Raw genomic sequence first — 25,371 nt, 5'->3', positions numbered from 1 at the left:
CTATATTTCAAGTCCTCCAAAGATCCCTGATTGATGCTGTCCATTTCGAGAGGTGCAAAGGTAAATGGCCACCTCACAGAAATGAGGCGCAAGGAAATCCCCAAAAGGAGGCCACACCTTGTGAAACATAGCAGTGTCCTTATTAATGGGACCTGTTCTAGTCATTACCCTCCCCTGCCATACCATCAAGTATATCTGCCACTGGTCTGACCTTGCAGTAGTTCACCAACCAAAGGCGTGACTGTGTGCTGCATGGGAGCAGCAGTCAGACACACAGTGGGGTCAAACAAGCTGGGGAAGCCTGCAGGCAACTCACAGAGACAAACTGCAGTGTTGGTGGAGGCTGCTGCTTAAAGATCAAGTGATCAGACATAGGCATAAAATGATTTATGGCCAAGCAGGGCCTGTTACTCAAAGACTGCTGGTCATCGAGGGTAGGTTCCTCACTATATGTATTCTAGCAATGTCATTTGTGACGAAATCAAAGAATTCAGGGTCAGGTTTTAGTTTTTATTTCATTTTATCACTTCATCTCATTAGATCACTTTACACTTCTCTCAGACTTTCAAAAAACAGATTATGCTAAGACATCACATAGCAACATGTACCACATATATAACGACGGAACTAACGACTCCTTCGGAGAAAAAGGACTACAGTAGAGAATGAAACAAGAGAGAGAAATAAATGTGAATTCAGGAACATCACACGCTTCGATGCTATAATCCAATTGCATTCTTTCAGGATTCCTTCTCTTGGATCAGGCTTTCACTAGGGTAAAGAAAGGGAGATGAATATAAACCATAGATTTGATAGAAGATCTTTGCATCCCCAAAGGGAGTCATGCATGTTTCTGGTGGGTGGAAGCATGGCACGGTATATGCTGCATTAAGGCCCCTCTGGGCCACTGAAATGAGCTGTTCTTCTCAGACCCAGAGGGGGACTCGCTCCAGACTCAGTGTCACTGATAAAGGCCCAGTCACCTTTCACATTTTTCAATGAAAATCTGTCATTTGTGTTCTTTAATTCCAGTGTCAGTCAATTTTACAAGGTTGTTACATCAACTTTTCCGTCACCGGTCACATGGAAAAGGCTATGACATTGTTCAATCTAAATTGACAATAATGCTCTGGGAGGAGCACAGAGATCTATGGCAGCCTCTGTCATTCCCCAACACTGAGATATGGAGGGTTTACCTATATATAGCACAGGCTGGGTATACCCCTACTCCCACAATGGACTGGGATGCCACAAGGCCGTAGTGCCCTAAGCAAGATGGTGATTGTTTAGGCTAGTAGCAACTAGCTTTGTCAGTAGACTATGGGCCTGATTCACAGAGTGTTTCCAATTGTATTGCGCCATTATAAAATACGTTCATGAATCAGGTCATATTTATTGGTGATTTACAAGGCACCAAATGCTCCAAAAGGAAAAGGAAAATGGAGGGAGGATGACAGGTTCTGATCACTCACTGCTTTGGAACAATCATATCAGTTAAGTGCAAAGTTGGGGGAGAGTGCTAGTGCTAGAGGAGTATAACTGGTGAGTATTTGCAAGATTTAGTAGAAAACAAAGGAGCAGGGCAAATACAATACCAGCTAAGTGTGGGATAATTACAAGAGTTCAACAAGTTACTGCAGCAACAATATAGCCGGGCAACAGACATGAGCAACTTGATATGTTAATAGTCAAATGCTTTTTTAATGAAAATGTAAACATGTCCTTCGACGTTTTCGACAAAACAACTGATTTTCTTCCACTATGAGGGTGAGTGGTAGTTCATTCCTCGTGACTGTGCCTGCTGGTTCCAGTGCCCTGCCAGCAAACTTATTTTTCTGGACAGGCTGAACAACACGGGAAATGAGATCATCATTGATATCAGACAGTGGCAGAGGATTTATGCCAAATCATATCCCTAAACAAGGGAGGGGCTGTGATCTCAAGGATGTGAGTGGTGAGTAGAGAGATGTACACAATGGTTTTACAATTGTGCATTCTCCGCATCTAGCCTACAGTGCATTCAGGCATCTTTGCTTCACAGAGCACCTCCCACGCTATCTGCACAGGTCAATCACCTCTTGCTTTCAAGTAAGAAATAAGGTCTCCCACCAATGCCACAGAGTGAGCGGATGTTGCAACGTTCAACTTACCAAAGGTGTAGGTGGCCTGGAATCCCTTCAAGTTCAAGGATTCATCACTGTGGAACTGGAGCAGCAATGAGTTCCCAGTGGAGGTCACTGGTGGTGGGACGAGGTTGGTTCCGCAGTATTTGCCCACACGTTGAGAGGTAGTCTTGGCTCCGTTGAAAATGGACAGGTTGTCATAAGCGCAGGTTGCATCAGCCTCAATGTTAAAAGTTGTAAAGCTCAACGAGACCTGTAGCACGACGAAAGGAAAGGGGGAATTGTTACATAGTTATCATCCATTGTCCTTCTCTGTCCTTGCAAAGGGATGCCGTCTCTTAAGTATTACATTTAGGATCTGAGTCACACACGTTTCTAGACATAAATGGGACTTCCACCGGGAACACCTCTAATTTGTACGTGTGTAAATGATATACAATATGCTGTGCATCTGAAAAAAGTTTCTATTGTACATACAGTTGCAAACAATTGGCAAGCATACATCTGCAGTAGACGACAGTGCCAGGGGAATGTCAAAGCCAGATTAGAGGAAGGCAGTGCAAATATTGATAAGCTCCCACACATCTGTAACTTGTATTGCCATTCACAGGCATGTTCCAAACCCTTTTAAAAACCTATCTGCATAAATCGCCTACTCTTAATTGATCTATGAGTTAGTGTGGGGAAATGCATCACGTGTAATGTAATGTTGGCAGCAAGTGATAAGAAACTGCAGCTACAATCTAAATATACTTTTATGTTATCGTTTTGTAAACCTGATCTTGCCAACTGTGCACGCGAGGTGGCTGGTGTTTTTTCCAATTGGAGAGGTGTACATGTTTCCCACAAATATGTATGAGTGACCACACATAGCTACGCAGTCAGAACCAACCAATGGGGGATTCGATGGGTTGCCCCTGTGACCAACTAGCCTCAAGACCTGATTTGTTCTGGGCCAACCTCTGTGTCGCTGCAACCTTCCTGTGATGCAATTTCCCAACACCCGGGGTACCTGGACCATCGATGTGTGCAATGTCTTCCGAAGGATAAATCCGGCAGAAACTTTGCAGACATACTTGTGAGTTTACAGAATCCAGGAATCTTTGTCCAGAGTTCAGGACCAAGGGACGAGAATATTCCAACTGGAGATATTCGTTCCTATTGTGTGCTGAGAAAAAGGCGCCAAAACCATGAGGAGCCACTGAAACATGTGCAATCCATTGCTGCAGAGTCCCTGATGTCCTTCCTTTCGTCACCACAACCAAGGTCCAGGAACAAGGGTCTGCATCGCTGCATCAAGAAGGAAGTCAGCTGGAACATCTGCTTCAATTCTAAGGTATTGTAGGTCATGAATCTATGTGATCACTGCACCGCCTGTAACTGCACCGATGAACATGCTGACGCCAATTACGGCATGGCGCAGTGATCAAATAGATCACTTTATGGACATACCGACCCGCATTCCCTTAACTGAGCCCCCCACCTCACTTACCTTTGCGGCGCACATAGAAGTGTGCGCCGCCGACTCCCTGCTATCCCTTGGCACTGACTTACGTGGGTCGGAGCTGATGCCCCACGGTGCTTTTATTTCCTTTTTTACTTTCTTGTACCCCGCTTCCTACAATGGCAAGCGGGGCACACCCCTGCAACACCTGTCTAACGTTACTCAATGCTCTGTTTGGGTGAAGTAATGTGAGTCAGTGTTTTCTGCGCCCATAAAGTCGCAGTGACTGGGGGGGTGCTCAAATGAGGGCAACAGTTTTGTACAAATCCTGGAGCTTTCAGTTTAACCACCTTTAGCCAAATCTAGTGCTTCCTAGCTTCTTTTTGAATTACTGCAATTCACTTGTGCAGGCTTGACATCTTCTACACCTCAGGTAGGCTCACTTGAGCTCCTGGATTTTTCTTCAATGAATGACTGACTGTTCCACTAAGTTTTTCTAACAAGATTGCATCATAACTAGAACTGCCCTATTGAATTTGGCTGTCCTGGATCCCTAAAGGCATACCTTCTGAACCCTTCTGGCTTTGACAGTGCTTGTTCCCTAGAAAGGTTTTGATTGTTTGACACTCTTATTGCTGGGGAAAAGACTTCTATATCCTTCCGGGAGAAAATACGATGGTTACAGTGCTACAGTGTTCTATTCTACTCTAACACTTTTTCCTTCCAAACTCAATATTGTATGCTGAACCATAAGTGGTACTACTGCCCTTAATTGATGTCACTCTGTGCGCTGGGAATGTTTTAGTACAAAAGGTATGTACTTGATTCTGAAATTCTGTTTGATGTTACTATTAGTTGCTGCATAACCTAGTGTGATTCCTTTTCTTTGTGTATATATACATAATTCATGTGATATAACTTTTAAGGGTGTAAGTGCTTACTTGACTACTTGTCTTTACTGATTTCATTGTACTGCTCTACGGCTCACAGTACCCCTTCTAAGATAAGACTGGCTGCTCAGCCACTCTACCGCCTTGTTTAGTACAGGCCTATGTTAACAGTTATGTCATGAATACCAAGCAGGTAAGTCTTGTAAAGTCCCTTACCAGATGGACATCACAAAATCTTACCTAAGAGCAACTATTTTGAACAATTGTACCTTCCTGCTAGTCCTCCTCAATCCTGACGTGTTGCATTGTCTCTTGGGTGACATACTGTTCTACCATTAGGTTAGGTGGTTGCACAGTACTCACAAGAGGGTTGTGCAAATCTCTCCCTAACAAATGTAAAAAACAATTGTTTTTCAGCTGCAGTCCTCCACCTCTCCCTGCACCACAGCCATTTCGTCTCTTCATGCTGTCTGACTTGTATAGTTACATCAATGTCAGTTAAATAGAAAACTCAAGAACCCAAACACCTTAGTTCAGATAGTGGGTGTAGGATCGTTTTGAGGGTTCAAGGCAAAATGAAGCGTCCTATGGTTCTTTTGGTTCTGTTAACAAGATCCAAAGCCTGGCAGTATGCAGGCTTTGAAGATCTGGAACGGATTGTGGGATCTGCTGGCAGGTGTACATGCGAATTAGGAACCGCACAGACTCAAGCATTCCAAAGATCACATGATAGGAGAAATGAGCTGGGGGATAACATACAGAACATATCTTCAATCTCACAACATGATGCAACACTGAGCGCTCTATCAAAGTTTCAAAGACTTGTAAGGCATCATTCTCTCCGGGATCGGTCACCGCTGTGTGCCAAACCTTATTGCCGGGGGCCCATTAATTAGCTTTTCCACTCACCTTATACCCAACTGGAGCTAATATGTAGAAATCACAGTCCATGTTGGAGTGGTAAACATTGGGATAGAATGGAGATGAGATTGTCCCCGGAGAGCTGGTAAATGTGTTGCCACATTGCACTGAGAAATAAATGAAAACATCACCTTAGGGAATGTTGAAACATTATCTAATGCACAATCTCTTGTAATGGCAACAGATGGAACACCAACAACGCTGGAGTTACTTGAGGAAAACTAAAAGACTAACACCTGGGTCCTGAGTAAGGCCTCCGCCTGTTTCCATGTAACATCCGGCATCTGCCACTTCACTGACCAGTAAATTCTAACTTACATCTCTTCGAAAACATTATATATATTTTTTTTTATTATTATTTTTTATTTACTTGTTTTAATCAAATTAATGATTTTTACAAGGAAGACGGATACAACGGATACATAAAGAGAAAATTCAATCACTCAGAATTTTTTTTTCTTTCTAAAAAGTCAATCAGCAAGCAAACAAACGTCCCCGAAACTCAGAATACTCAGGGAGATTGGGGGGCTCGAACCAGAAACAGAATAACGGAACCAAACCAGACCTACTATTAGGAGCTCAATGGTGTTGGAGGGAGGGAACCTAAGATCAGTTTCAATGACTGAGCTGTGGCGATAGTCCAAGCAGTTCTTTCGCCGCTAATTAGTCTTTTCCACCACAAATCTTCCTCTTGAGTATAGGATGCTGACAAGTGCGGTAGCAGGTATTTTTTGCACATTGACTGGGTTCCCTGACAATTCAGAAGCAGGTGCCTAATTGTTTCAGTCTCCTCCTCTTTATTATAAAAGCGACAGTTTTTGGAGCTGGATAGGCCTCTTATCGCCCGAATCTCATTGGTTTCAAGGATGTTTAGTCACGCCTTGAAGAAAAGGTTGCTTATTGGTTTACTGGGGAATTTAGTCAAATAGTTTGGAATGCAGTTCAATTTGCTCGGCTGAGGAGGGAGATGGCTAGTAGTTTTAAACTTGGTGGCATGTTCCAGAGTCTTTATCCAGTCGAGCTCCTCGATTTTCCTCTTTATTTTCATTGGGTTCTGTAAGAGCTCCACTTCAGAAGCCGAGATGTCATTCAACTTTGATCTGCGAGCAGTTTCCCACTTTTTTAGCATGTTGCATCTCATACCTTCTGTTTCTTTCCTAATTATATCTAGGATAGTTTGACAGTTCGGAAACAGAATTTTTCTGTATAGCATCATGCTATTTATTTTGATGGTTGCCGCCAGTGAGAGAAGACCCATTTCTCTTCGGATCACAACCATAGAGGAACACTTTGGTAGACCCAAAACAGATCGCCAAAAGTACCCCTCCAGCCGGGTCCAAAGGGTCGCCGGTGTCTGTGGCATGGCCTCGGCGGCATATGTCAAAGAGGGAACCACCTTACCTCGGTAGAATCTTATTGTCGGAACCAAGGAGAAGCGGCCATATTTCTTGTCAAGCGCACGAGCTTGGGCAGAAAGTTTTCTTACTTTTACCAAGAGAGATTCTTGCAGTGCCGCGTTAGTTCTATAGCAATAGCAAAGTAAGAATGAAACCCAACTGCCACCATGAAATAGGTTATCAGTGGAACAATAAAAATCACTGGGGCTTATTATATGAACTCTCATTAAAAGAACAGCCATAGGAGCGTAGTCTGCCAACCTCCCTGAGCACCATCAAGTTCACACCACACAATGTACTTAGCAAATTGTCTGCAACCCTTCACTTAATTACAAAACATTGAACTTTAGACAATAACCTTTCATTTGACAGGCAATGATTACAAGAAAAAAAGAGATGCAAACACCCCAAACGCCCTACACCAATGTATTCAGGAATCATTAATTTGTCTTTACCTGCCGAAGGCACTATGGTTCATAAGATACATTTGCTTATGCTTTTCAGACTAAAGTCCTGTTTTAGGCTTGGGTGACTTCCTGTGCTGTAAACGTATGAACATGATTGTAACAGTGGCTATCATGGACCTCAACAATATCCAAGAAAACTAAACTTAGATACAACCAATGGCCCTATTAGACAATTTAGACAATATTGTAACAGGCAGGTGTGTCCTTCTTCGTATGGGTTAGAGAATGCAAGCATTGCAAGTCCTACCATTGCTGTAGGATGCCTTGAAACCACTGCCAGTAATGGAGTCGTCTGTGACAAACTCCACCAGCATCTCATTCCCAGAAGACGTGAAAGGTGGAGGTAATCCAGATCCACAAGCCTTGTTCAGTAAGACTGGTGCGGTCTTGCTGTCACCATCATAAATTTTAACATAGTCTGAGACACAGTTTAGAGAGGACTGTAGATCGAAGGCATCAAACTGCAGAAGAACCTGCAAGGAAGAGGGTGAAATGAGAATTGGAATATTCAAACAGTCCTACACATTTTATTCCTCAAGTATGTTTCACAGACTCTACTGCTATATTCCATTAAATGATTTGTGAAATTAATTAATTTGTAACTGAACATTTATTGCACATGTGGACTGCCAGTTAAATCTCATTAGCTTCTTTCTCATTTTGCACAACTGTAGTTAGTATTGAACTCACACAATGTCTTTACAGTGGATTTCCAATAATTTCTACACCTTGTTGTGTCTGCATCTTGTTAATTCATTTCTTGGTTTCATTATAATAGTGTCTGCTGCCCACGCCCAGCCATACAATGCAAAACAACTGAGGACATCCACGGCTTTTTTAAGCAACAGAACCCGAGCGTCGGGGGCATTACCGTCTCAGGTAATGCCCCGGGGCCCATAGGTAAGGACCCGAGCGATAAAACCCGAGGGTTTTATCGCTATTAATTCCCCGGGCCGTCACAAATTGCGTGACCGGGGCACTAAAAGCTTTTTTTTTGTCCTGAAACGCTGCAGCGTTTCGGCGCTGCAGCGTTTCAGGAGAAATATAAACGACCAAGAAAATGGCCGCCGCCATGGAAAGGGAAAACGGAGTCCGTTTTCCCTTTCCATGGCGGGCATCGGGAGCGGACGCGCTGGGAACACAAGTGTTCCCAGCGCGTCCGCTCCCGAAAAAGGATCAAAAATAAGGTAAGTGGGGTTGGGAGGGCGGGAGTGGGAGGGGGGAGAAAAAAAAAAAACGTACCTGCGTCCCCGGCGGGGGACGAGGGAAGCCTCCAGCCGTGTGGAGGCGCGGAGCGGGGATGGCCCCGCTCCGAGTCTCCACACGGCTGTAGGCTTTCCTCGTCCCCCGCCGGGGACGCAGGTACAAGAAGGCAAGTGGGTGGGGGGGGGGGGCGGGGGAAAGGAGGGAATTTAGAAAAAAAGAATTCCTTACCCGAGTCCCCGGCGGGGGGTGAAGGCAGCCTCTCAGCCGCGGGGAGGCTCAGAGCGGGGATGGCCCCGCTTCGAGCCTCCTCATTGGCTGAGGGGCTGACACGACCCCCGCCGGGAACAAAGGCCGTGGAATCCCGATGAAGGGATTCCCGGCCGGGTAGGGACCTGGCGAGAGCCAATCAGAATGGCTCTTGCCTTCTGATTGTCTCTCGCCGGGTTACTAATAATAAATAGAACATCCATGAGTTGTTCAAGAACCTCTCCTCCTACGTCATAATCTCCTGGTCCAGAACCAAACCCAACCTGATTTACATTGACCTCGTCTACTGAAGGTTGCTTCAACTGATAAGCAACAGATCCTAAACACTTATGAATGACAGAGAGACTTTCTATTGCAGCACTGTAGAGGCCACTCCTCAAAGAATGTGTAAATTAAGAAAATTGTCTTCTTTTTCTGCTAGTTATACCTCCACAGCTGTCCAAACGTCCCTCTAACTGTACGTATTGCTCCGAAATACTAACTTTCAAAAGGGTAAGACTTACGCCCCCATCCTTATCTCTTTGTCTTGCTCTTCTTATTTTGGTCAGTTTTTGATCCACTTTGATAGTGCTAAACACTAGATTTGTGGACATCTACAACATTACTCTTCAGGTGTCATCAAGATGACTTCACAGCTCTTGGGCTGAATCTGAATGGCAGATTTTAATACCATTATCTATCTTTTAAAAGACCACCAGGCACTGGTTGTCTTCCTACTCACATAGCTCTGAAAACCCACAGCCATATCCTAAGCAAGAACCAGATCTTAAAGCCACTATAAACACTGAAGACAGTATTGAGGACATTTGGTATCCATAACCGGAAGAAAGTCATTAAACAAGAGCCTTTAAAGAGATGGACGGGGAAGCCTTGCAAACATGAACAGAAAGCTCATAGAAACCATAAACATGTCAAATTGTTACACATGTGTGCTGAATAGCCCTTGTTTATCTCCAGAGTACCAAAGAGGTAGCTCTAAAACGAATATAGAGAACAAGATCACCATATGACCACGCGGGATGTTCTAGTGGTGTATGAGAAAAAAACAGTTAAGTCACAAAATGGTAATGTTAAGTGGCAAAAATGAGAACACACTCTGTAGCTAATTTTCGAGTTCCTGAGAAGTCTGGTAGGGGGGATCTTTACATTTCTACTTCTGTGTAAACAAGCCCCTGCCTCCAAATGTTCCTCATTTGCACACCGATGTGCAAAAGGGGAGGGAAAAAAGGCCTCGTACACACTTGTATGCCGCCCTTTTGCACTCTGCCACGCAATGAAGTAAACGCTGCCTGCTATCTATGCATTGTGAACGCAAACCTGGCAGTGTTTACAATGGAATCCCATGGATTCCGCCAGCTATTTGCTACTGCAAAAAGCCAGAGGACTCCATAGGAATCCCACAGTATTTGCGCTGGCATGAAAATCCATACCGGCACACATCCTTGAGTATATTTATGTCAGAGAGGATGGAGGTCATGAACACATAGTTTGATTTTCGCCTCTCCTCTCTGCCATACAAATTAATGAAAATATGGAGTGCAATGCATTAAGGGGCCGATTCATGGAACAAACGTGCGCTGAAAATCCCAGTGCAAGCAGGCGCAAGGAGGCGCAAGCGGGAGAAAGCAAGCGCATGCGCAAGCGTGCGATTCAAGGAAGGTGCTGCGCTACTTTCCCACTGGTTGTGCGCCAAATCCGTGCATGGCGCACACTGGCGCACACATCTCCAAACAGCGTGCGCTAAGCGCACAGCGAAAGCGCACATAGCGCAGCGCACACAACAAAAGTGGGCGGAGCAGTGGGCGTAACAAGCAGAATGGGGAATAATGCATGAAAAAGAAGGCGTAACTGGGGAAGTACTGCAGGGAACTACACAGAACGCCCACACGCACGCGAACAACCCGTATTCATGGATTCGAATACGGGAAACCCGCGCACGGCAAAAGACGCGCACAAGCGTCAACGCTTCCGCCACACGAAGGCAGGCGGAAGCCTCCCCGCGCACAGCATAAAAGTGCGCGCAAAAAACAAACACGTATATACAGCTACGATGAATGCCCCATTTGTCGCAGCACTGATCGTGGGACACCGCAGGAGGAGGAGAATAGCCAGGGCATGCATTTTTTCACCACGGACAAGCCTTTTTGGGATGTCTGACGACCAGGTCTATGGCAGGTATAGGTTTCCACCCCATATCATCCTAGACCTGGTCGGGGAGTGGGAAGATGACCTAACATCCCCCACCCTCTGCTCCCAAGCATTGAGCCCCTTGGAGAAGGTGCTCAATGTCCTGCATTTTTTGGCCACTGGGTCTTTTCAGCGGACTACTGCCATGGTGGGGGGGGTCTCACAGGCCACGCAGTCACGCTGCCTACACCAGGTATTGGCAATCATGACAGCACGCCCCACAGTCCGCAGGCACATATACATGCCCAGAACACCCGCAGAAAGGCAGGCCGTTGTCCAGGACTTTTACAGGGTGGCACACTTCCCCAAAGTGCTCAGTGCCATAGATTGCACCCATGTGGCCCTACGTCCACCTAGGGCCACTGAGCACATCTACAAAAACCACAAGCACTGGCATTCCATCAATGTACAGGTGGTGTGAGATGCAAAGGGAATCATCACCTCTGTCTATGTAAACTACCCTGGCTCCACCCATGACAGTTTCATATACAGAATGTCCGCCCTGAGCCGGGCCCTGGAAGCTGGGCAGCATGGCGACACATGGCTCCTAGGTGAGTACAAATGCCCGTGCACATGCATGCATGTCACACACAAACACACAAATACACAAACCCCAATAATCACAACCATTATCACCTCTCCAGGGGACAGTGCCTACCCCCTGAGCAACCACATGATGACGCCAATCTGGAACCACACCACACCACCCCAGGTAAGATACAACGCGGCCCATATTGCAACCAGGGCCATAGTGGAGCACACATTCGGAGTGCTCAAGTCACGCTTCCGCTCCCTTGACCGCTCTGGTGGCCAGCTACTCTATGCACCCCCAGTAGTGTGCAGGATCATTGTGCCAGCATGTGTCCTGCACAATGTTGCAACACGGCAGGGCGTACCGGTGAACATGGAGGTGCCCCCACATACCCAACCACAGGCACAGGTGCTGCCCATGGGAGGAGATAGGGCACGTGGCGCGGAAGCCCGGACTCTGCTTGTGGCCAGATTTTTCGCCTAAACTCCCAACCCTGCAGAGTGCACACAGGCCTGGCACATACCAGGTGACAATCGATGATGAGAAAGAGGCAGTCAACTGTCACAACCTTACCACCCTGAGATTGTTGCCATGGAATTGCCACATTGTGTGCATCCCTAGATACTTAAACACAAGCAATCATGTGTGACCAAAAGGCACACATGCAAGGTGTGAATCACACAGACCTGCAAAACAGGACATGACTATCATTGGTATGTCATTGGTATGTCACTCAAACCCTCCCAAACCACAACATGACATGGCAAGCAATAGCCATACACAAAAAGCCATTCACAAAAAGGTGCACATTGCCATGTTAAAAAATGTAAATGGGCATCAGACAATGATGCCTGACATGGAATCAGATGAAATGACTGACCAACAACCTCCCACCCAAAATAAGTCATACCCAAATGCATTCCAAAAGTTGTATTTTAAACATAACAATGAATGCCTGTCCACATGCACAATGTGCATTGCAAAATCAACACTGCAGCTACTGTGTGCCGTGTCCACCTCCTGCAACACACTGCTTAGCGCACAGCACAGTGAACAGCCATTGTGTGTGATGCACACCCTGAGCATCACATCTAAGTGACAAACTACATAAAAAAAAACAAAATAGGCATGTACAGGATCCACAAATGGTCATAGAACATGTGCTGCAGGGACACAGTGGGCACCAGACGGCAAACAGAGTGTACACGTGGACATGGAAGGGTGGTTGTACATGTGGTGGATCATAGTGCGAGTGTGTGGGTCAGTAGGGACATGCACTCAACATATGCATGTGAAATCAAGTGACCATCAGTGTCCTCTACACATCACATGTGAACATTCACCATGTGTATACCAAGCATGTAAAATCACAACAATCCCCTTACACCTGAAAGGTAAACACAACACATGAAAAGGCATTGATCAGCAGAATACATCATGTAAATAGGAAAGCACAATTACAATTTCAGGGTGCCCATCACACTGCAGGGCAAGGCAACTATCAACAACAAAACACCCCCCCCCCTCACAAATCACCAGGACCCACTGAACAACTGCATCTGGGTTATAAATCTGACATCCTTGAATTCCACCTGGCCACAGGATCACCCTTCCCTTTTGTCACCATCTCCCACCTTGTGTGTAAAACGTTGCCAGCACCCTCAGAGTCCACCTAGATTTGCAAAAGCACAAAATCCAACAGAACTCAAAGCAGGACAACACAGAAGCCAAGCAAATAGCCTGCAGGCAGCAAAACAAACCAGAACAGCCTCCAGTAGATGACTTGAAGTAGCAGTATGCCACAAAGGCCAAGTTCTACCACAATGATGTTAACAACCAAGGTAGCACAGTAAAACAATGTCACAACAAAATCTGAACCATGTGTGGCACATAACATAGAATGATGCACCACGAACGGATGTCTACTGTCACAGCTCCTGTGTACAGGCACAGGAGTGGCAGGAAACAGCCTCCCCCACCGTGGTCTGGGTGCCTGCAAGGTCTAACTCACACAGGCCTCTGAGACCCGGGTGGGGAAGGAGGGTCAGGGATATGCAGTCGGGACATGCATTGGCATACTGGATAACCGGAATGAGGGGTAGGAGAGGGGAGTAGGATTGACACGGGAAAGTAAGGAATGCACCAAAATGTAGTACACACATTAACATATACACAAGTAGATCAAACTTGTTCACATGCACATAGCACCAAATTACTCAAACGTAAGTCAAAGAGAAACTTATCTCTGGGGTGAGTGCTGGCCTCCTGCCTGCGCACTGTCAGGTCCGGTAACAGGAGCATTTCAATGCTGCAAAGAGAGCCACAGTTAATAATCTGTGCGTGCCCAAAACACACAAACATGCCACCAAATATGCCCCAAAGTAACAAAATACACTACAAACAGACAAACTTGTGTGGATGCTTCATACCCATACGCAACATTACCCCTCTGATGGTTCATACACAGTCAATGCAGTAAGTCGGGCACCGGTGGGTGCGTGGCAAATGGAACACCAATGTGTCATGATTCACACAACATGCAATGTTCCCTGTGTAAGCAGACAGACGCATATAGCAAGATCTGACTTCAGAACAAGTCCTGTACCACCATGACCAAAATAAAGTAGCCAGTGCATGTATCAATTTCTACTTGGAAATGAAATGCACTGCACCCGAGTCTGTCCCTTGCTGTCTGTCCCTGTGAGCTGCTTCATTCCATGTCTTGGAACGCTACATGGCTAATGCAAGTGCCTCAATGGACCATGGTGGACCGGAGGATATGTGCCACTGCCCCTGCAGGTGCCCCAGACAACTTTCACATCAACTAGCCATCAGTCCACTAACACATCTGAGCTGTATTGTGGGCTTCTACACCAATATTTGTTCAGATTCACAGTCAGTGCTGCTACTAAGCATGCATGTTCAACTGGCCAGGTGGAAGGTTTGCTGTGTTGTGACCCCCCTGTGCTACTCACCTTGCCTGGAGTCCCTTGAAACACGTCATTGATTTTCGGATGCATGATCGCAATCCCTGTGCCTCTGCTTGCGCACACAGGCGCATGTCGGCAGCACCAAACGTGTCATGATTCCAGACGTCCAATGGCCCATGTCTGCTGGCAAAGGTGGTCCTGAGGCTCATCCCCCTTCAGAAAGTGCAGGAAACACATGAATAATGCTTAATATTCATCTGTGTGTGTCTCTTCAGGCATTACATGACTGGACCACGTCAGAGACGTACATCAGAAATCACACCATCAGTCCGTCTTTCACAGCAACAGTGTGGAACACACTATCTACGGCATGATTTGAAACAAGCACATGTTCATTAAAGATAAGAAACATACTACACAATGCATAGCAATGAATGTACACATGAATCATTAAATAACCCATCTAGCAAAAGAAGAACAGTGGACAATTACACCCCAATCATCCCCACTAGGGGTGTTAACACAAGTTCCACAGCAGCAGACATGCCACAGATATGACAGTCCATTGCCCTTGTGTAATAGGCTGTTACACCGAACCATCCTTGCGTGCCCATGGATAAGGGAAGCAGGAGTGGCATATATGAGTCAAGGACCCCAAGCAGCAAACACATACACAAGACAAGCTTGAAGGGCCCAGCTGGAACAGACAGTGGATGCTATCAAAAGCCACAAAGCACCACACCATCACATGAAAGCACAATAGACTAGCAATTTTAAACTATATTAACTAATTACACTAACTATGAAAAACCTACTTTACCTATTTAAACTATCTATCAAACAGAAACTTAACTAACTAAACTAAAAGAAAAATCAAAAATGGCCACATATGACCCAGGGGGGAGGCACCCAGGAGGGGGGAGGTACAGGGTGCTGATCAACACCCACATGCGAGGATGCTGAGGAAAAAAAAAAACCTCCATGGACTCAACGCCTGCACAGCCCGACCTATGTGGGAGATAGATTGTCATCCGTGTCTGGCTCTTCCTGGAAAGGAGGACGTGGCACAGGAGCATGACCACGCCTAGCCGCAGCTTGCCCCTCATCGGCAGCAGGTCTGCCGGACGGGTGAGACTGGTTCTGTGTGGCGATGACATGTAGGTCTGCATGCAGAACCTCCCGTGATACACGTGCTTCCTCTTGCAAGGTAGCATGTGTAACACAGAGTTCCTCCTGCAAGGCATGGCTTGACAACCGCTGCACCTCCTGGCAAGCATGCAGCTCAGCTAAGATGGTACGCTCAAGCTGTGCAAACCTCTCCTCTGCCCGCTCCCTCTGGGACATCAGAAGGATACCCAGAGTGGATCTGAGGGAAGCATGCTCCTCCCTCAGGGCCTTCATGTGGGCCTCTTCGTGAGCAGCAATTGCTTGATGCAGAGATGACATTTCAGCCTGGCGTGCCATGTCTGAAGCCGCCATGCCCAGCCTGAGCAAGCGGGCCGTGGACCGTGCCGCCTGCTGCTGGAGAAGCACCTGCCTAGCAGGGCGGAGCACATATTGGGCCACACGCTCCATGCTGTCAGCGATGTTCTCCATTGCTGCCCCCTGCCGTTCAGAATTGGCAGTCATGTCTTGCTTCCACTAAGTATACGGTGGTTGCGCGCAGCGACCATGTTGCTGGGCTTGACCCCTGCGGGACCAAAGGACCAGGTGTCCTCGTTGTGTTGGCACCAGGCACATCATTGGCTAGTGTGGAGGGTGACCCTGCATCCCGATCCACCACGGGCAGAGGTTCCAAGACTGTCTGACCCCTCAGTGCAGGTGTCGCGGACAGAGGAGTGTCCACATCAGAATCACTCACCCCTGATATATGGACATGATGCTCCTCCAACTCGACATGGTCGTCAGAGTGCTCTTCAGGGCTGAACTCATAGGCAGCCAGAGACAAGATGGACTGTAGCACTTGGGGGTTTTCATGGCCTATCACCCCACTACCCCCACTTGTGCTGGGTTGATGTAGTGATAACAACCCTGTGCCTGGCATGACATTACCATCCTCCGGCTCCATTGCGTCATCATCTGAAAAATAGAGAGAAAAAAGGTCACTACACATGTTAGAAGCACTCAACACACACACACACCGACACCAAACACATCAGGCAGACATGTGACACACAAAATAGAACCTGCCATGCATGCTGGGTCAACTTGAAATTGCTTCTGTGATCAGAGCTGTTGAAAGCTGGCAGTTTGCATTGAAGTGGTTGTATGCAGTGCAGCAAATATGTGTGTCACTCACTACCTACATGTACAAGGACTTCATGGTGTGTGTTAGAAAATGTGAAGACAGTGCAAGGTCAACTTCAGGCATCACGTGCAATGTGGATTCAATGGATAGCATATCTACAAGCAAAGCAGCCCTCCACCCAAGTGCAAAAGCAGGGATGCCTAGCATGGTATCAAAAGGCTGACCATAGACCTGTTTATTGACAGACAGTGTTGACTAGCATCAACAGCTTCATGTGAGTCAAGTGACAACACTGCAAATGATGATGGGACAGTAAGCAGGACACATGATGAAACCTCTGGAGTCCACCCACGTGTGAAGAAGACACTACACCAGTTGGACAGAGTCATTGTCCATTAAACAGGCTGAAGCCTGTGACCCACACAGATTGTCAGACCATAAACATGTGTGCAACGCAGTACTGAGCCACAGTTGACATGGGAAGGCAGAAGAAATGCCATGCAATTTAGGTAATCATGGACTTGTGGACACATATGGGCATGCGTGAAATGCACATGGAGCATGAATCGGCACTCATGTCCCTGCGGGGCATCTGACCTCTGCACAGTCCAAGTGAAACACCCTGCATCAAGTACTGATGATGTACCTCAATGGATATGTCTGGCAGATTGGCCGCTGGATGTTACAATGTACACAGGAGGCATGACCAGGGAAGTAACCAAGGGCAATATTGTAGCAGACCAGTGCTAAGATGGAATTGGGGTGCAGAGCAGGGGGTTGAGGGGCAAGGGAGCATGCCTAGATTGGCTACCCCCTTGCAGGCAGAGGACACATGCACATCAGTCATGCTATGCATAGTTCCTGGGCTGAGAGGAAGGTCACCCCACGCTACATGCAGAAGTGCCAGTGAGCTGGAACATGGACCGGAGGAGCATACTGGTAACCAGCATGTGACTAGGGTGCAAAAGTGGTGATGTGGACAGTCCCCGTCTGCTCCACATGTCCACCATCCAGCAGAGTAGACATGCATCAGGGAAGCATTGCATTACTCGCATATCATAACCATGTGCACGTGATATGCAGTGGCAGTCATGCACAACACATCACACAAGTAAAACACACACGTCCTCGACAAACACGCATCAACACTCACTGGACTGGGCATCAAAGTCCGGCATCTCTCTCACTCCTTCGACCGATTCAGATGGTATGAACTCCGCAACGAGTGATTCATGCGGTGTGAGGTCTTCCTCCTCCGGTGCAGGCCCACCGCCAGTCATCAGAGTCAAGTTGTAATTTGAGCCACGCTGAGCCTTAGCGCTGCGTTTGAGGTCATTCCAACGCTTTTTGCACTCTTGCGCCGTGCGCACCTCATTACAGAATGCACTCACATGTTCCGCAACTTGCTTCCTGTGGGTATCACGGTGGGCAGCCATAGTCTGACAATTAGCACCCACTAGCATGTCACGGCTGTGGTCCCGCACGTAGCCCACGAGGAAGTTCAGTTCCTGGTTGCAGAAAGGTTCTTCCTCAACATGCAGTAGTTCGTGGCTGTGTGTGGGGTCCCAGCCTGTGCTGCAGGTGCAACCTTCCTCCTCTTGGATTGTGGCGCAGACCCTGGCTGGCTGATGCCGCCCTGATCAGTATGGCCAGTGGGACCGGTGGATTGAGCCAAGGGAGTGGCAGGTGGAGGGACGAACAAAGGGCTGACTTGTGTCAGTGGCAGCTGGGTGCCGTCTAATGGACCCTGCGCGTCAACATCCGCTGTGGCAGGGTCATTGACCGCGACTGTCCTGGTTGGCAGACTCACAACCGGGGTGTTGTTGGCTGCATCTGCCCCATGCATTTGCCAACACCCAGCTGTTCGGGGCAGCAGATGACATTACTTCCCCAGGGGCACGTGTCTTGGTCAGGGCAGCCCTGCGTGCCCCTACGGTTTCCCTCCGGTCCTGTTGGAAATCTTCCAAGGGCTCTTCAATTGCCAACGCAGCCTGCGCTGGCAGACCCTGAGCCTGGGTGGTGGTGTCCACAGCTGCACCTGCAGCTACCACTACCCTTGGGCCCGTGGCAGTCGATGAAACAGACTGCTGGGTCGCACGGGCGCTTGTGCCAGATGCAGAAGCTGCATCTCCCGGAACCACAGGGGGTGGTGGCATGATTGCACCGACACATGGCACAACATCATGTTCAAGTGGTGCATCCCTGCCTCTTCCCCCTCTGCAGCCACCCTGGACATCCTGGAGTCCCCTGACTCCCTGGCCCCCGGCCACATCCCTGACCACGCCTGCCACGAGGAGTACGCCCAGCTGAGGCGCCCCTCACCTTTGGTGGCCTCCCAACTATGGCACAGATGTAGTAGTGCCGGCACAGATGGAGTAGTGCCAATGGGAGGTGTACACCACAATTGACCTGGGCAATTGAGTGAAGGGGGTGGGATGCAAGATGTTAACAGCCCCCCTGCACCTGCAAGGCTGTATGTCACCCCGTTGATGTAGTGACGGGTCACGCTACGCCCAGGCACCCCAAAACTGCAGTAAAACCATGCACGCAACCCTGCAGCCTACGTGCGTGGAATCAACCTCCCGCAGTACGCGGTGGCACCCAGTAACACGAAAAATGAATACGCGTGGGACATGCAGGCTACTATGACCTCGAAAACGGGTGTGATACACAGGGGCACCCGCAGTGGGAAAAATAGAATGCGCGACTCACCGCCTGACTAGCGTGATAATGAAAAACACGTGTAGCCAACACCCCCGCCAAAAGAAGAGATACGTCCTCGATCGCTGTGAAGATGTGATGGCACGCAAAATTACACAAAGCAGCTACACACGTCGGTCTCCACGAAAGGCACGCACAGTGAACTGCTGGCCCCACTTACCTTTAACCCGTGCTGTGGGAAACACCCGCATGCGTCACATCACTTACGCGCGTTGGCCCTTTCCTCAGATTACATGCATTCACACGCGGACGTGCAGTTTTTTGACCCGTGCTGAAACAAAATGCCCACGGCACGAGGGAAATGCCTGCGCGCGTAACGTCAGAGAAGCGCTTACACACTAAGGGCCTTTGGTCCAATGAAAACGCATACGTGTGCTGACGTACTTACGCGCTAAGGGCCTTTCCTCCAATACACGCTGACGTGCAATTTTTTCATGTGCCAAATCACTCCGTATCAAGCTGGCCACGCAAAAACACACGGAAGACCACGCTCCTGCCCAGAAGGCTGAATTACTTCCCCCCAGAGGCCCGAGCATGCTCCCACCTGCCATCTGCTGCTGCCTGACTGCCTGCTGCCCACGTGCCCTGTCATTTGCTGCCAGCCAGGGGTGCAGTTGCTGTGACCACCCCTGCTGGAACCGAACACTCCCGACTGGGATTCCGTCGCTCCACAGCCCAGCCCCAGGACCCAGTTGCCCACCCACTCCTGCCTCTGGGGTTGCCATTGTCAGGCACAACACCATCTGAGACCACTGGCAACCCCCAGCCAGAGAGGCAGAGGGCCACCAGCTTCAGTGCCAGGGATGTTGGTGTCCTGGTGGAGCAAGTCCTGGGGCAGTATGATTCCCTCTTTGGAAGTTTGCGCGCCGACTATGAAGGACGGACCAGGATCTGGATGGACATTGTGACTGCCATCAATGCGGAGGGGGTGGCAGTCCGCAACTTACATCATGTCAAGAAGCTCTGGAAGGACTTCAGGTCCAGGACCCTCAACAAGGCCCGGCACCTCTCAAAGGCAGTGGATGCCAAGGGGCACAAGGGCCAGCTGTCGGACCACCAAATGGGGGTCCTGGAATGCATATGCCCAGGGCTCTACGTCCAGATCCTTGAGAGGCAGACCCATCTGAAGTCGAGCGGTAAGTGTACATGCATGGTGATTGGACGCTGTGCGTGTCGTGGTGTGCCAGTAGTGTGCAGGTTGCACATGTGTTTTTGTAGGTCCATGTAGGGATGTGTATGAACATGGGCGTGAGGCTGCCACATGTGAGTCCTCTCAGGTGTGAGACACATTGATGGTGTATGTGTTGGTAAGCATGCTGGGCAAATGCAGGTGTGGGAGCACACATGTTTGAATTTCTGTGAATGTACATTGGCATGGTTGTGGCATGGATGGTGGTTCATAATGCATGTATCTGCACTGTGTACATGTGCATGTATGTGTATTTGACAAGTGTGCAACTGTGATGCAACATGGATGCACGTGACACTGATATTTAGAAGGCTGAATGTCAGATGTGACATGTATGGCGATCTCATCACTGCGCCAGTTGGAGGAGATGTACACATGCATGTAAGTGTGGTGGCGTGTGTGCATGTCTAGTGCACTCCCAGTGTTTCATGTGATGTCAGGCTCACCTTTGGCTGTACATGCTGTTGTATGTGTATGGATGGTGCTGCCTGGTGCAATATTGCTGTGGAAATGCTCATGTGTGTGAGTTAAAATGACATGTGTGTCATGCAGTGTGATGCCATGTCTGAAGTTTGACAATGCCACTCATGTACAACTGTCATGTGTGTATCAGTCCAATGTACTGTGCCCTGATGCCTGTGTTTTATCTCTCCCTGTCTGCAGCGTCGACTGATGAAGAGGGCGGAGAGGGTGCTGTGGAGCACAGCGGCAGGGATCGCACCACCAGCCGGAGACGCAAGGCCCGGTTCCCCTTCCAGATTGTCATCTCGTCGGGAAGTGAGGAGTCTGGTGCCGCGTCCCAGGCCGCAGCTGCCGAGGGTAGGTCCAAGAGGCAGAGGTTGGAGGTGGACTCCTCGGCAGCAGAAGGGGCAGCTGAAACGCCACAGGGTCCGACGGAAGAAGATGGCATATAGTCATCCAGGTTGGTGGGGGTTTGGTGGAGGAGGAGACCGTGGAAGGGACACACACGGGGTCAGGAGGTGGAGATTCCACTGGTGCTAGTGGTGCAGTGCAGGACCAGGGACAGGAGGCAGCACAGGCCACCGGGAGGTGCCTGTGTGCAATCCTGTCCCTAATCCTGTCACTGCATCATCTGGCACCAACAGGGATGCCTACGTCCAGACCCGTTTTCAGGGAGGGGATGAGCGCACAACAACTAGCCTTTCTCTCCCTGCGGACGTGGCTATCCGGGACCGTGTTGAGCCTGTCCTGGCCGGGATAGCGTTGCGTCAACGGGGCATGCGAGTTGACGTGCAGTCTTTTCGTGAAGAGACTGCACATCATCTCGGGTGCCTCTTTGACCGCGTTGACCTGCTGGGACGAGTCACCAGTGCTGGATTCCTCCATGTGCTGGACTTTCTTGCGACCCCCTCCTCACCTGAACCCCCTACGCACCAGTCGTCCTCCATTCCATCTTCCCACCCATGTATCACCTGGGTACCCTTTGGAGCTGCCTCTGACCCTGCGGCCAGGCTGGTGGAGGACACATCCCTGCCACAGTCGGGAGTCGGACATCCAGCAGGGGTGACCACCTCAACAACTGCACCCCAGCCGGAGGCGGATGTGCAGGCAGCAAGAGCCAGGGCACAGGCAGAGGCACAGCAGCAGCAGCAACAAGGTGGGAGCCATGATGGTTCGGGGCCTTCAACATCGGAAGGGCAGGCATCAGCCAGAGGGCAGGAGAACCCAGGACTGGAAGTGTCTTCCGTGTGGCATCGGTTAGGCCATGCTGTAGATGCTGAGCGGCAGCGGGCAGAAGAGGCACGGCTCACGATGGTCAGGGCGGAGAACTCCATGCGTAGGGCTCTGAGGCGGGCCGAGTGCCTCGAGGCAATTCACAGGGACCTGGAGGTCCACATGTCATCGTCCCTGCGAACCCACGGGGCCATGGAAGAGGATCACCTCCGGGACATCGAGCAGGATTTCGATGATGCCCTGGCCCGGGAAATAGGGAAGTGAGTCGTCGGACTAGCCCGCTGCCATTGTAAATAGTTTTTAGAGTTAGGTTTCCTTTTCCTTTTATTTGTGGTCAATGGACAATGCCACACACATTTGTATATAGTTCTATTTTTAGGTAGTTTCTTAGGTAGGTTTCATTTGTTTGGTTGGGCTCATGGACCCTTTACATAGTTGGACAATGGATTGATTTGATATGTTTTTTTTGATTTTGCACATGGAATCATGGAATTTTCTTTTGGACAATGGATTTTGAATAGTTTGATCATGGATTAATTTGATTTTTTTTTTCTTATGGACATGAAGCAATGGATTTTCTTTTTTTACATTTCCTTCGGATTTGCGTTGGTGGAGGGAGAGTTTGGACTGTTTTTCTTTTGATTTTTTTTGGATTGGTTATAATTTTCATTCACTCATCTTTTGCACATGCTTTTCATTTCATGTTTGGTATTTTTGTGTTATTTAATTTCATTTATTTATTTTTGTACATAATACATTTTCATATTTTATTTCCATGTGTGGGATTTGCTCATTGGGTTGATGCATGTGAAAATGTGGGTTTACACAATCCATGCCAACCAGTGTATCTGTGTGACGGACATGTGTTGATGTACATAGTTGACTTTTGGTTTGTGTCTTGAGATAGGCATGTCAGTGTGGGGTGGATTGGGAAATCATTGCGTCTCAAGAATGGGGTGGCATGATGTGGTTTTTTGGTGTAGAAGGGGGCCATGAATGTGCATCTTTATTTTGTGTAGGGGGGACATGAGTGGGGGCCTGCTGGCAGGTGCCCCTGACTGCTGGGGGGTGGGGGCGCAGGGGACATGATTGGGGGCCTGCTGGCAGGTGCCCCTGACTGCTGGGGTATGGGGGTGCAGCGGGACATGAGTGGGACATGAGTGGGGGCCTGCTGGCAGGTGCCCCTGACTGCTGGGGGGTGGGGGTACAGGGGGACATGAGTGGGACATGAGTGGGGGCATTCTCGCAGGTGCCCCTGACTTCTGGGAGGGGGGGTGCAGGGGAACATGAGTGGGACATGAGTGGGGGCCTGCTGGCAGTTGCCCCTGACTGCTGGGGGCGGGGGCGCAGGGGGACATGAGTGGGGGCCTGCTGGAAGGTGCCCCTGACTGCTGGGGGTGGGGGTGCAGGGGGACATGAGTGGGACATGAGTGAGGGCCTTCTGGCAGGTGCCCCTGACTGCTGGGGGGTGGAGGCGCAGGGGGAAATGAGTGGGACATGAGTGGGGGCCTGCTGGCAGGTGCCCCTGACTGCTGGGGGGTGGGGATGCAGGGGGACATGAGTGGGGGCCTGCTGGCAGGTGCCCCTGACTGCCGGGGGGTGAGGGTGCAGGGGGACATGATTGGGACATGAGTGGGGTCCTGCTGGCAGGTGCCCCTGACTGATGGGGGTGGGAGTGCAGGGGGACATGAGTTGGTGATCACTAGTGGAAGGTGACATGTGTGCTGGCTGGGGAGCATGGCCAATTGTGCAGGGTAGTCCCCTGTGTTGTGGGTTGCCTGCAGGGGCCATGGATGGGGTGGAGGGCACACCTGGGAGGACCCACACTGCCAATTCACGTGTGGGACTCCCCGTGCACCCCACTAGATACACATACCCGCTCTGACAGCGGAATCGCGTGTGAAAGCTCACTCGAACCCCAGTAATAGACATAGACATACTTCACTTGCACAGGGCCCTTCGCGTGTGAAACTTCCCGTGAATCTCAGTAATACACATAGCCCACTCGCACAGGGCCAATCGCGTGTAAAACTTCCCGCGAACCCCAGTAATACACGTACCCCACTCCCACAGGGCCAATCGCGTGTAAAACTTCCAGCGAACCCCAGTAATAGACGTACTCCACTCGCACAGGGCCCTTCGCGTGTGAAACTTCCAGCGAACCCCAGTAAAAGACGTATTCCACTCGCACAGGGCCCTTCGCGTGTGAAACTACCCTCGAATCCCAGTAATACACGTACCCCACTCGCACAGGGCCAATCGCATGTAAAACTTCCCGCGAACCCCAGTAATACACGTACCCCACTCGCACAGGGCCCTTTCGCGTGTGAAAATTCCCGTGAACCCCTGTAATACACGTACCCTACTTGCACAGGGCCAATCGCATGTAAAACTTCCCGCGAACCCCAGTAATACACGTACCCCACTCGCACAGGGCCCTTCGCCTGTAAAACTTCCCGCGAATCCCAGTAATACACGTACCCCACTCGCTCAGGGCCCTTCGCGTGTGAAACTTCATGCGCACCCTCGAAATACACGTACCCTGCTCCGATCGCATGTGAAACGTCACGCGCACCCCCGAAATACACATACCCTGCTCCGATCGCATGTGAAACTTCCCGCGAACCCCAGTAATACACGTACCCCACTCGCACAGGGCCTATTGCGTGTGAAACTTCCCACGCACTCCCGAAATACACGTACCCTGCTCCGATCGCGTGTGAAACTTCACGCACACCCCCGAAATACACATACCCTGCTCCGATCGCGTGTGAAACTTCCCGCGAACCCCAGTAATACATGTAGCCCACTGCACAGGGCCTATTGCGTGTGAAACTTCCCGCGAACCCCAGTAATACATGTACCCCACTCGCACAGGGCCTATCGCGTGTGAAAATTCCCGCGAACCCCAGTAATACCCGTTCCCCGTTTGCCGTGTGCTGTGTGGTGGCCCCGTATACTAGTCCAGGGTTAGCGCAGCCCTTTGCGCTGGATTGGGGATTTTGATGGCTTTTCCTTGCGCGAGGGGCGTTCTTGGGGGCGTAACTGGCGCTGCTGCAGGGTCGCTTCGCCACTCTGCGCTACGGCTGGTTTTGGTAGCTGAAATCCATGAATACGCTGGCGCGGAAATGGATTTTAGCGCACGCGGCTGGTG

General features: G+C 49.4%; 1 protein-coding gene across 1 annotated transcript in view; it reads right to left on the bottom strand.

The window, feature by feature from the left end:
- Positions 1-496: 496 nt before the first annotated feature.
- LOC138504723 (embryonic protein UVS.2-like) overlaps positions 497-25,371 on the bottom strand; it is a 44,495-nt gene continuing 19,620 nt past the window's right edge. Inside the window, exons 10-13 of the mRNA XM_069625260.1 lie at positions 7,490-7,715; positions 5,367-5,485; positions 2,151-2,376; positions 497-771 (exon numbers count right to left, since the gene is read on the bottom strand). Coding sequence (XP_069481361.1) covers positions 761-771; positions 2,151-2,376; positions 5,367-5,485; positions 7,490-7,715 — 582 coding nt within the window. The 3' untranslated portion in view covers positions 497-760. The remainder of the gene's footprint in view (positions 772-2,150; positions 2,377-5,366; positions 5,486-7,489; positions 7,716-25,371) is intronic.

This window comes from Ambystoma mexicanum, chromosome 11 (assembly GCF_040938575.1).
Source record: "Ambystoma mexicanum isolate Mex_15411 chromosome 11, UKY_AmexF1_1, whole genome shotgun sequence".
Classification (NCBI taxonomy): domain Eukaryota; kingdom Metazoa; phylum Chordata; class Amphibia; order Caudata; family Ambystomatidae; genus Ambystoma; species Ambystoma mexicanum.
The sequence above is the reverse complement of the archived record's forward strand: the minus strand, read 5'-3'. Positions and strand labels throughout refer to the sequence as shown.